Source organism: Mangifera indica, chromosome 3 (genome assembly GCF_011075055.1).
Source record: "Mangifera indica cultivar Alphonso chromosome 3, CATAS_Mindica_2.1, whole genome shotgun sequence".
Taxonomy (NCBI): domain Eukaryota; kingdom Viridiplantae; phylum Streptophyta; class Magnoliopsida; order Sapindales; family Anacardiaceae; genus Mangifera; species Mangifera indica.
This window is the reverse complement of record NC_058139.1, coordinates 19,198,836-19,212,316: the sequence shown is the minus strand read 5'-3', so window position 1 is coordinate 19,212,316 and position 13,481 is coordinate 19,198,836. Positions and strand designations below refer to the sequence as shown.

At 31.2% G+C, this 13,481-nt stretch overlaps 2 protein-coding genes across 2 annotated transcripts; one reads left to right on the top strand and one right to left on the bottom strand.

The window, feature by feature from the left end:
- Positions 1 to 538: 538 nt before the first annotated feature.
- On the bottom strand, positions 539 to 2,497 carry LOC123211092 (pentatricopeptide repeat-containing protein At4g15720). The gene has a single exon (XM_044629626.1). It carries the CDS (start codon positions 2,399 to 2,401, stop codon positions 575 to 577), a length of 1,827 nt encoding a protein of 608 aa, XP_044485561.1. The 5' UTR covers positions 2,402 to 2,497; the 3' UTR covers positions 539 to 574.
- A 7,903-nt stretch (positions 2,498 to 10,400) lies between these two features.
- On the top strand, positions 10,401 to 12,055 carry LOC123210982 (protein SRG1). The gene is made up of 4 exons (XM_044629481.1): positions 10,401 to 10,737; positions 10,826 to 11,073; positions 11,263 to 11,590; positions 11,685 to 12,055. The coding sequence occupies exons 1-4, from the start codon at positions 10,480 to 10,482 to the stop codon at positions 11,943 to 11,945; spliced, it is 1,095 nt and encodes a 364-aa protein (XP_044485416.1). The 5' UTR covers positions 10,401 to 10,479; the 3' UTR covers positions 11,946 to 12,055.
- The last annotated feature ends 1,426 nt before the right edge of the window (positions 12,056 to 13,481 follow it).

Genomic DNA, 13,481 nt, shown 5'->3' with positions numbered 1-13,481 from the left:
GGTATTAGGGGGAGACTTGTTAATGGTCTCACCCAAGTAAAGGTCTTTATATATGCGTGTGTGTGTGATTTCCATTCTAATAGTATGAAATGGCAGTGGAGAATGGAGATATGATATGACAATGCATTATGAACAATCACAAATCGGTAATTTCCATTCTAATAGTATGAAATGGGGTTCTTTTTAGTGAAATTTGGGATGGAGCCAGCCGATTCTGGAGTCTAAATGATCATAGTTTGTTGACGGTATTGGAGATTCTGTAACTGACATAAATGGAGGGAACTACGAAGGAATCACAAAGAGGTTGGTTCAAGCAACTTAGAAAGGGACCAGATTTTTGCATTCTCAACCGATTGTATACACTCTTCAATGCCTACAATTCTTTCTTCCTTTGCTGAAGAAAAATTCTTTTAAAATCTTTTCTACTATGTGATAAGATTTGCAAAGCTAGAGGCAGATATTGTTACCAAACTTTTATTTCTAAAGATTTGGCTATCTAAAAGGAACATAAGCAATCAGGACTAATGAATACACTGAGTTCTGTCAAGTCACTTGACAAAATTTCTTTGATTAGTCACCAAAAATCCCCACAAGTGCAGGACCCATTTTTAAAATGGTGAAATCTATTTATATCTCTAACAACAAAATCCCTCTTTACAATGTCACTAATCAGCTTGAAAGCCTCGTGACAGTTGCTACACATTCTCAAGTTCTTCATTATTCTAATGGTAATTCCTTTAGGTATACTTATTAAGCCAAAAGCTAAAGCCAGTCTCTCACTGTGCAGGCTCACTATTTCCTCTTTGGCTTCCTCCTCCACATCAAAAAATACCAACCCTTTATTCCCTCCCACATACCCCCTTGCCTTCATTTTCAGCTCCAGCTCTTTCAGCAAACTCAAAATCTCACTCACTCTTTCACATAATATATCACCAGCATAGAACACATATGTCTTATTCTTTATCTCAACCCAGCTGCAGCCCGGTTCCTTGTAAATTCCTGTATGCTTCATTTCAAAGCGAAGAATATGAACATTTTCCCATTCCTCAGCCAATGCATAAGTGTTTGATAATGTAACATATGCGCCTGCAACTTGTTGATTGGATTCTATTAGTTTCTTACTAGCTTCAACAGCAATATCCACCCTTCCATGAAGCCTACTAGCTGAAAGAAGTGTGCCCCATAAGAGAGCACCTGCTTTAGGATCTACCTGGATAGATTTTGCTAATTGGTAGGCCTCATCAAGACGACCAGTTCTGCCAAGCATATCAACAACACATGTATAATGCTTTGCGTCAGGCATGATTCCATATTTTCTACACATGGAGCTTAAGTGTTCAAGGCCTTCATCCACAAGTCCTGAATGGCTACAAGCATGTAAGACACCAACAAATGTGACATCGTTGGGCTTTATTCTTCTTTGAATCATCTCTTCAAAGAGTTCAAGTGCTAATCTCCCAAGTCCATACTTTGCAGCACCAACAATCATTGAAGTGTAAGCTATCACAGAAGGGTTTGATATTGTCTGAAAAACTTTATTAGAATAAGAAACACATCCACATTTAGCATACATGTCAAGAAGTGCACTAGCGACTACATCATTTGAATCATGGCCACAACGAATTGCCGCCCCATGTGTCACCTTCCCAGAAACTAGTCTACCGAGACTAGCGCAAGCATTGATCAGACTGGCTAACATAAACTGATTTGGACGATCTCTCAACAAATAATTAAACTCTCTAAACATTCTTAATGCTTCATCCCCTTGAGCATTTTGGGCATATGCTACAATCATCGAAGTCCAAGAAACAACATTCCTACAACTCATCCTATCAAAAACCCTCTTAGCTCCATCCACATCATTGCATTTCCCATACATGTCAACAAGTGAAGAACATACCACAAGATTACATTGAAACCCAAAAACTTCAACCTGGGCATGAATTTTTTTACCAGTTTTGAGGTCCGCAAGCATTGAACAAGCATTAATTACTGTCGCAAATGTAAACTCATTAGGCAAAACTAAGCTTCCAAGCAATTCCTTAAACATAAATAGGGAAACTTCGGGTTGACCCATTTTGATATAACCAGACATGACTGAAGTATATGACACAACGTTTGGTTCGAGCATTTCGTCGAGCAGTCGATGCGCATATCGGGTTTCTTGTAGCTTCACATAGCAATTTATGAGATGATTTGCGGTAAAAGTGTCATTTAAAAACCCAGATTTTACAATGTGAGCATGTGTTAAGTATAAAGAAATTAAACGGTTACATTTCTGAAGCTTTTGAATCAAATAAATTTTGGTGTGAAAACAGGACAGTTTAATTTGGCGGGAAAGACAGAGAGGGGGAAAGGTAAAAAGAAGGATTTGGTAAACAGACTTTTTGACTCTCATCATTCGAAAGTAAAGACGGCCCCCCGCTTTGAGCAAAGACTAGGCATCCAGGAGAGAAAACCAGTGCCCCATAATTTGGTCTTCCTAGAGCTTTTTAAATCTTTATTTCATCTAATCTCTTTACTGTAATAAATCAAACCCTTTTGGAGTGCTTGGTTCAATAAAAAAAGATAACTTAATAATTTATTTTTATTATTTTAATTATTAATCATAATATAATAGATAATATAGATAACAATCAGATAGATATTAAAAAATTATCAAGATAATTTTAATTTTATAATAATTATATTTTTATTTATTAATTTTTATAGAGTAAATAATCTCATTTTTAGTTAATATAACAAGTAAAATAAAATATATTTTTGAATAATTATACTTATAACATTTAAGTAAATTAATTTACTAGTATTCTTTTATTATCTTTAACTAAATACAATAATTATTTATACCTACTCATTTTTACCAAATTTTATCAAATATAATAATCATTTATACTCAGTATTCTTCTAAATAATCTATTTTCTTTTAAATAATTTATTTTCAAGGTAATCTTTCAACTTTGATAATAAAATATTATCCAACCAAATACCCATTTAAGTCTTAATAACTTCGACCCATTTACTTATTAAGTAAGGTTAGCTAAGTGGGTCTCAATATCCTATTGAAATAGTGGAACCAACCGAAACAGTTTCCTATCCGAAACCTACTTGACTACTACTGATTCTGATTTCATTTGACCCATATTTTTTATTTTTTTTCTTGTAACTTCAACGTCTTTTTAATACTTAGCATAGTAATCAAATCGTGTATCGTATCATGTATAAAAAATTTAATTTTACATATCATATATTGAGCATCATATACAACTTTTAAGAAATAAAATAATAAAAAAATAATTAATACATCATCATTTTGAAAAATATCACAAGTATATTTGAAAATTTAAAATTTTGCATATATACCTCTACTACATCATCATTTTTTTTTTTAAAAGTGTATCAATCTATAGCAGTAATATGTATCATATCATACAATATGTTTACTGTATCATATTAATTATGATACATCGCATAATATATATTGTTTTTCATCTATATCATATTATATTATAGAATACGTATCGTATATTATAAGATACTAATAACTATACTTTTAAATAATACTATATGTATAAATTTATACATACAAACTGAGTTGATAATATTTGATTAGTTGTTTTTAAATTGAGAAAAAAGTAAATAATTATATCACCCAACTATAAATTATCACTTTAAATTATATAAATAAATTTATCATAATTTTATTCTTCTTGCCCTCATCCATTCAACTTTATTTTTCAGCTGGGTTTTACTATTCAAGCCAAACCAGCTGCCATGGTTAAAAACTCATATTTTTCTTATGCCTAATTACAAACTTAAAGCCCTCAATTACTCATCCATCAAAGGAAAAATGTTTACATTACACGATAAAGTCATTCCCACTTATCATTTAAACAAGAAAAAAAAATTATATTAAAAGGATGGAGCCTCAAAATGTGAGAAAATATCATTGTGTTTGACTCATGGAAAGAACAATAGAATAGAATGTAATAAGAAAAATGATGACAGGGTCGTAAAGGGGCAAATGAAAGAGGTAAAAAGGCATAATCTTGATTTATTTACACATTTTTTCAAAGTTTATGAAGCATGGCAATGAAAGAGAGTATTTTCTTGGGATATGGATATGAAAGCATCAAAAAGAAAAACGAAAGCCAATTTAGAGTAATATTTTACGTACCCACTTTGGATACATAAATATATATACACTTACACATATCATCACATAATTATATATTGTTTTATCATTAATTCAAAATTATATGATAACACATATAAATATATATATATTTATATATCTAAAATGTGTATATATAATTTTATTAAAATATTTAATCATATTAAAACAAATCATTATTAATATTAAAATTAGTTTTATTATAAATGTATGTAACATCATTCTTATTCAAAATCAAGAAGAAAGAAAAAGAATGTGGGAAGACTTACTAAAAGAGAGACTTTAAGATGAAAAGCCGATGCAAGGCGAAAGTGACAAAGGCATCGTATCGGTGATGGAGAACCAATGAAAGATGCTCTTGAGCTTGTTGGCAAAGTTGGCTTTTGCACTGTGGCGGTTGGAATTAGGGATTAAGGTTAAAGGAACTTGAGCTAACACAAGTCAAGGCTAGAGTCTGATTTTTTTTTTCCCTCTTTATTAACTATTTGAACAAATGACATCATTTTATTATAGCTAATTTGAAGAATTGTTTCGGTCCATACCCTCAATTGGTTTTAGATTGAATTTAGAGGGTTAGAGTTGGAAACTACTTGCACAGTTTCGATTCCACAAAAATTATAATTGAAACTTACCGAAGATAATTCAATTCTAGGAACCTATCGACTATTGCGTAATTCTAATTTTAAGCAATAGTCGATGCCTACAAAAGCCCAAATTGTGGGGGTTTTTAAGGACTTGGAACCAGAGGCAAAGTAGCACGGAAACTCATAATAGAGTACGTTCCCATATTTCAAAAATATTTTCGTTTCTGAAACTTCTAAAAGACATTTCAAGTAATTTGGAAATTTTTGAAAAATTTTGAAATGTATTTCTTTTAAAAGAAAAATTATAAAATCGATTAAACACATATCTTTTGTATTTTTAAACTTGAAATGTCTTTAAATCTTATATTGAATTCATCTCCTCCTCGACATATTATATAGATTAGTGTGTAGTATTGCTTTTTTCTTAAATATCTATATATATTTACTCAAGAATAATTTATAATAGATTTTATGACTCTATTTTTTTAATCATTTTTTTATTATTTATTTTTATATTATACAAATTTATATATTTTTATTATAAAAATTTAATATTTATAAAAAACTTTTACATGTTTTATATTTATAAGTTTTTTCATATTTTTTTTATATTTTTTTATAAATATGTTTTTAAATTTCTATTTTCATATTTACATGTTTTTCGTTTTTGTACCCAGAAGAAATTTTCTTTAATAATCAAGAAGAGGATAGACGAGAAAGGTGGACGGAGGCATGATGACATTGAACACTAATTTTGGTCAGCAGAAAAGGGGACATGGTTGGAGAATGGCCCCTACCTACTGGTAGTACTGCTACTCACTATCTCTGCAAAAAGAGATAACGTTCTGTGCTCCAACCATTCTGCTTGACTCCTTTGTTCATCTTCTTTAGTCTTTTACTTAACCCACATATTCCCTTCATCATAATGTCATAAAATACCAACAAATGTACAGACAAACAAATCCTGAAATATGACATAACATGCTCCTCGAATTATGTTTATTTGACAGATCAAGTAGCAGTTTGCAGAAGAAACTGTGATTGAACACGTATTAAAGATGATAAACGAAGGTAATTATTACTTCTTCATATTGATTATGAAGGTAAGACACCTGGTGGGCTTGGAAAGAACTGAAAGTTTGGTCCACTTTCCTGCCGGGAAAAAAATTTTCATGGCAAAGGTAAAGTTAGAAAGTCTTTTAACAGCATGTGAAGTTCAGGTTTCAGTCTCATCAGAACAAAATCTGATAAGATCTTGTAGCTTGTCCTCCACTAATACTTAGCCTTTTACATCCAAAAAAACAATTAAAAGGGAACCAAAAGATTTCCAAAATGCTGACCAAGGGGAATGTATACAGGAAAAAGATGGACCTTAAACACATTTGGACACTAATTCTAACTGGGGTGCATATAAAAAAGGGAAATTAATTAAATTACTCCAAAGATAAGGGGCAAAAAAAATTACCCCTACATGTTACTGTTAAACAAAACTGGCCCAAAATTATGAAGAGATAAAAATGCCTCTCATATCAAAATCGGCCATAACCACGCGCATCATCGTCAAACACACGAAAACAAAAATTTTGAATTCACGTTTTCACGCACTCGACAACTTCGATTTTTTCCAGCAATTTTTGTGACATTTCCGGCCACGAAGATGGACAAAAGGGTTAGTAAAACAACCCTTGTCATCTCTTTATGCATTTCGATTCACAATTTGAGCAATTTGATATGAAATTTGGGTGTTTAGCATTAGGGTTCTTATTTGAAATTTTTGACGAAAATGCTTAATTTTTTGGTGATTTTGATAAATCTTCTTAGAGCTTTTGTGTTAGATTAGGTGTAGAGTTGATTGTTGTTGAAATGGAGTTTGAAAAACGAAGTTTGAGAGGTGAAATGTGGCCACACAAATTCGGCAATCACTACGCGAATAGCGCAGTGACCACACGAATTCGTGTGGTGAGAATTGTTGAAGACAGGGTGGTTTTTTGCACTTTTCAAACTTCGTGGACTACACAATGTCTTGTGGTTGGGGGTGAAAATGTATTTTTTTCATCGTGTGGTAGGGCAGAATATAAATTGAAAAAGTTCGTTGACATGTGAAATTACGGTCAACCCCCCGAATTCGTGTGGTTGATGCGCGAATTTTCCGTGGTTGACGCATGAATTCACGAGGTGGGGGCAAAATGCAGTTTTCCAGAGTTATCCGCCACGCGATTTCGTGTGGTTGGAATTAGGGGGCAGTATACGATTATATATAATTTTAGGGCTTTTTTGATATTTTTCATATGAGAGGCAAATTGAAATTTGTCCATCTTAAGGTTTTTTGATGTATAAAATTCGAATTTGATATCTATTTTTTCGAATAAGGCCTCGATATATAAAATTGAATAATTTATAATATAAAATTGATATAAATTTAATATAATTGTAATTTAATTTTCATACAGTGAGCTAGACAAAAGAGGAAAAGGGACAAAGGCAGGGATGAAATGCGATTTCCTCCCGAAAAACACTTCAAGGCTCAAGTTACTACACGTGGATATAGAGATGTGGGAACCGCAATAAAAAAATTATTAACAGAGAGACAATTACAAATTTTTCGACGTACCTGTTTCGGATACTTCATAGACTTGAAAGATAGTTGATTTAGTGGGGTTCTAATACATTATTTCATCCTTCGAGCGGTAAATAAGGTGACCTGGCCAGAAGAGTTATGGTTTCGAGTTAATGATGTGGATGTTAGATTCAGTCCGTATGAGTTTGCTATTATGACAGGCCTTCGATTCAGTCATATGGTAGATATTGACATCTATATTTCATCGAAGGCCACAGATTGGATCTTCCAGACATATTTTCACAGGTATAAATCAGTTATATATGTTGATCTAAGCCATGTTTTCCAATGGAGACTGTAGGGGGAGGATGATGTCCCCCTTAATGATTGAAGCGCCCAATTTCTTGTCAGTCATGCTTGTGCGTATGATATATCAATTTTATATCGGTCAGCGATATCAGCAATGATCTCCTTTGGTCGATAAACACGATCAACTAATATGAATTTGGTCCTCAAAATTTGTCCTAAAGCTCGGGCACCTGTTTGCTTATGATGAGGTAATATCTTATCTCTACAACATGTGTGACGGCTATCCAAATGATGTAATTCAAAACTATCACTTTCTCCCACCCTAATTGTTCGTGCACGCCATTTACATTCTTCGTTACGACATTTAACCCCCCATCTAAGCGTGTCTGATTTGTTCACCAAAAATTGATATCTCCTACAAAGCGCGTCTTGATATATCGCATCAATGACATGTTGTTTACTTTGAAATAATGTACCAACTTTTGGAAAATCACTATCGGTCAATACTTTTGAGCTTCTGGATATAGATGGTTGATCAGGAAAAGGTGGTAACTAATGAAATGCATCAGTACAAACATTCCCACCAGCAGGATTTGTTTTCGAAAAACTACTTGTACCTCCGAAATCTTTATTAACGTAGGTCTTCTTTTCAACCTTCGATTCCTCAATTGGAATATCATGTATAACCTTTCCATCAAATTCACTCCACTCTGGAAAAGTTTCTTCGTAGCCATTAAGAAATTTTTTCGCACGATACAATGCATCAACATCAATAGTATTTATATGCAAAATCTTCCTCTAAAAATTCGTGTTTCGGATTGATCTCGATATTTTGAATCTCTTCTACACCAATAGTTTGATTTTCTGGATAATTACTTTGCTCACCACCTTGTAAATCTTCATCTACTTGTTGAGTCTCATAACTATCATCATTAACTGTAGTTATAACAAAAACTGGAACACATTTTTTGAAGAGGTTAGATAGACCGTTAAGAACTTCAACATCTTCATCATTCAAAATTTCTACCGGAATGTTGTTGTCGAGATGCTTTGGTTTCATACGTAACTGAATGTTAAATATTCTTCGATCTATATTACACTTGTCGCTCACTATTTGGATTAATTCTTCGAATGATATGTGTTCTGGAATTTTAATCAATTTCCTATTATCTCCAACATATTTTATAACATTGTCACCCTTTTCTATCCATTTCTCCCTATATCTAATTGAAGCATATCCAGCCATTTAGATTAATCCTACAATAAAATATATAATCAACATAAATAATACGACTGAAAATATTATTTACAGATGTCTATTGCACAATTATACATATTCCATAATTCAATTATATATTGTGACTATTTAAATATTTTAATTAATGTTATACTAATTTATGAAAATATCACTTGACCTTTACATTGTATAATATCATGTTTTCCTAAATATTATCTAACACATCTCTAACACCCTTCATTATAAAATATCATTTTACCTTCTAATATTATCTATTCAAAACTATCATCTAACACCCTTTATTAACAAATATCATGTTGTCCTATACTACTACAATATTTACAACATAGTCTATCTAATTTTTATTATTTTACTTATTACACACAACTATAATTTATTATATAAAATATCACATATAATTGTATTATTAATAAAATAATAACGATTGAAGTAATATCATGTTATCCTATACTACTATAATATTTACAACATAATCTATCTAATTTTTATTATTTTACTTATTACACACAACTATAATTTATTATATAAAATATCACATATAATTACATTATTAATAAAATAATAATGATTGAAGTAATAACAGGGATAAATACCTCGAAACGACGAACTTTTCTTTTCTCGCCCGAAATCCTGAACACGAACTTCTTTTCTCTCTTCAGAAATCTTTCTCAGATATGTTAAAAATGAAGAAAGATATGTGGTTTATATATAAATAGAGAAATGGTAGTTTTGGTATTATTTTGGGGCATTTTTGTTTAAATGCCTTAAATTAAGGGTATTTTTGTTTAAACCCCAAAATTAGGGATAAATTTGTTTATTACCCTTAAAAAAAATAATTTAATTTAGAAGGGTAGTTTTAGTATTTATGGGGATATTTGGGGTATTTTCGTTTAAATACTTTAATATAAAGGTATTTTTCTTAAACCCAAAATTTGGGATAAATTTTATATTACCCCAAAAAAAGGGGTAATTATTTTAATTTCCCTATAAAAAATGACAAAAGCATATATATCAATAGCATATATGATAATGTCCAACACAAGATGCTATAATTGATAGAAGGAAATCTCTCTAACAAAGGTCAATTTTTTGCTGCCATGCCTGAAAATTGGAAAAAATATATATATATTTTAAAGATGAAATATGCTAAGCACTAACCAATCTCTGTTTTAAATTGAAGTAATGTTATATGCACACTTTTGAGTTTATAATTACATATATAGATGATGTGTTATTATATAATTAGATGTTATTTTATCTTAAATTCAAAATCACTCAATCAAAATAATAAAATATCATTTACGTTCTTAAAAATATGTATACATAATTTTATTATTATCACAAAACCAATTGTGTCACTTGTGGTCCAAGTTGATTGTTGCCATGAATCACGATGCATTTACTTGAATCAAATTTATCTTAAATTATGAAGAACAGAGTATGAGGCCCCTACAGGCCTCACATAATGATACTAAGTGTATGGAAATTTAACTTTCTTTTTCTCTATAAATATTGAGTTGAGCAAGAGTGGAGCTCCCAAGTAAAGCTTTGCTTCTTACCTTTGAGTTGATATTTTTTGCTTCAAAATTCTGTTTCAATGGCTCCAGTACCAGTTTTTCCTATAAACGTTGGTCATATTGATGATGTTCAGGAACTGAGAAAGGCCAAACCAACCACAATTCCTGAAAGATTTGTTAGAGACGTAACTGATAGGCCAAAAATGGCCACAGAATTATCAACATCTACTGACATTCCCATTATCAACTTCTCAAAGCTCCTCAAAGGCAACCCAGATGAATTTCATAACGAAATTTTAAACCTCACTGCTGCCTGTGAACAGTGGGGATTCTTTCAGGTAGAATAATATATATTATTTCACTGTTTATGTATAAGTTCTTGTGAAAAAATAGTGATGAAGCTAATCTTTAGTTTCTTTTTGTCAGGTGATTAACCATGGGATTGATCTGAGTTTACTTGAGAGCATAGAGAAGGTGGCCAAAGATTTCTTCATGCTGCCTTTAGAAGAGAAACAAAAGTACCCCATGGCTCCAGGCACAGTTCAAGGATATGGCCAAGCTTTTGTCTTCTCAGAAAGCCAAAAATTAGACTGGTGCAACATGTTTGCTCTAGGGGTTGAACCTCACTACATAAGGAACCCAAAACTGTGGCCTGAAAAGCCAGCAAACTTCAGGTAAATACTATGTTTACACAATTTTGAGTACATAAATAAACATACAGATGATATATTATTATGTAATCAAATGATTTTAAATTAAGTATAAAAACACACTCAATCACATGATAATAATAATCCCATAATGTAACTTGCAGAAATGTCATATTTTGGCTTGCAGAATGTAATTCTTTTGCTTTTCTGCAGTGAAACTCTGGAGAGTTATTCAAAAGAAGTGAGGAAACTTTGCAAGAATCTGTTAAAATACATAGCAATGAGCCTGGGTTTGAAAGGTGATTTGTTTGAGAAAATGTTTGGGGTGGCTGTTCAAGCTGTGAGGATGAACTACTACCCTCCATGTTCAAGACCAGACCTTGTTTTGGGTCTTAGCCCACATTCAGATGGAAGTGCTGTCACAGTGCTGCAACAGGGAAAGGGTAGCTCAGTAGGACTGCAAATTCTCAAGGACAACGCATGGGTTCCTGTTCAGCCTATTGCAAATGCACTTGTTATAAACATTGGTGACACCATAGAAGTAAGAAAGCATAATCTCGTGAAAAACTTTAACCCATTTTTCAGAATGTTAAAATTATGATTCTTGCTAATTCATTACTATCATTCTGATGCAGGTTTTAACAAATGGCAGATACAAAAGTGTGGAGCACAGGGCATTGACACACAAAGAAAAAGACCGACTCTCAATTGTCACATTCTATGCCCCTAGTTATGAAACAGAGCTTGGCCCTATGCCTGAATTGTTGGATGAAAACACCCCATGCAAATATAGAAGATATAATCATGGAGAGTACAGTAAACACTATGTAACCAACAAGCTGGAGGGCAAGAAAACCCTGGACTTCACCAAGATTCAAATTGACAATTCTGCTTGATTATCCAGACTCCACTGGCTCCTCTGTTATTAAGATAAACTTTATGTGCATTTCGTTTTGGGTATTCAATAAGATACTTAAATGATGTGTTATCATGTGATTTAGTTTTATTTTATCTTTAATTTAAAATCACTAAATCACACGATTAAATATCATTTGAGTACTCAATTAGATACTCAAAATTGGGTACTCAAATAATATTTAATCGTGTGATTTAGTGATTTTAAATTAAAGATAAAATTAAATTAAATCATATGATAACACATCATTTAAGTATCTTATTACGAAATAGTTTTATTGTATTATTAATGTTTTAACTTTCCCTATTATAGTGGATAGAATAAAGACCAGAACCCAAGTTGCATGTTACGTATATAGCAAAAAGTCTTTGATGGACAGCACCGTTTATGAGTTCTGTATGATTCATATTTATTTAAGCACATTCATTATGGAAGGTTGTGGGGCTTATATACCAAAAAAATTATTGTCAAATTGTGTAAATTTGGAAGGAGACTTAGATCATTAGCATCTATAACCACTAAGCAAACGAAACAAACAAAGTTCAGAATGTCACTTTTACTCTTATCCATATTCCAGAATCTGAATAGAGAAAGAACCAATCAATGATAAGGAACCACCAAAACACATACTTTATACTACCTTATTCTGTAGAGTAATGGGTGATAGGTATATGAAGTTATGATTTATGTGACATGAGGATTCACCAGCTTGGGGTCCGATTAGAGTTAAAGTTTTATTTACTTAGTGTGATCGGTCGATCCCTAAAGGATGGTATAACTTAAATAAAGGTTATTCATTAAAATAAAGGTTATGATTATAATTTATGTGATTCATAATGTATCAATATTTTTATTAATTATAAATAAATCGAAGAACTTGTAATTAATGTGGTAGTGATACGTTTTTAGTCACATTACTTCAAATATAAAATTAAAATTTGAACTTTGTTTTTGTAACATTATTATATATTTTTAAATGAATCAAATTAACCATCGATGTCTGTTGAGGTGATTTATTATTACTAATTGATGTACATAATTCAAAGACGTGCTACGATAAAGATGTTGAAAATCCATTACTAACCCTTGATGTCCATTGCAGTGTCTAATAATTGCAAATAAATAATTGGATAAGGAATGATTTTCTAATGTATTTTAGCTCGATGCTTGAAAGTCAACATTTATTATTATAATATCAGTGACTTTAAAAAAATACTCTAATAACGTATGTGTTTAAAATAGGGGTGTACATAATTTGATTCAAATTATAAAATCAAACTATAGACCGTATTATATATATATATATATATATATATATATATATATATATATATATATATATATATATATATATATATAAAAACTATGTTTGATAAAATTTTCTAATAAACAGTTAGGTGCACAACTTATTTTTTCATATTTATTTTGTCATTTGTTATACGTGTATATTATATATATATTTTATATTTATTTTACACATGCATATTATGTTTTAGAAAATTATAATTCAGTTAAT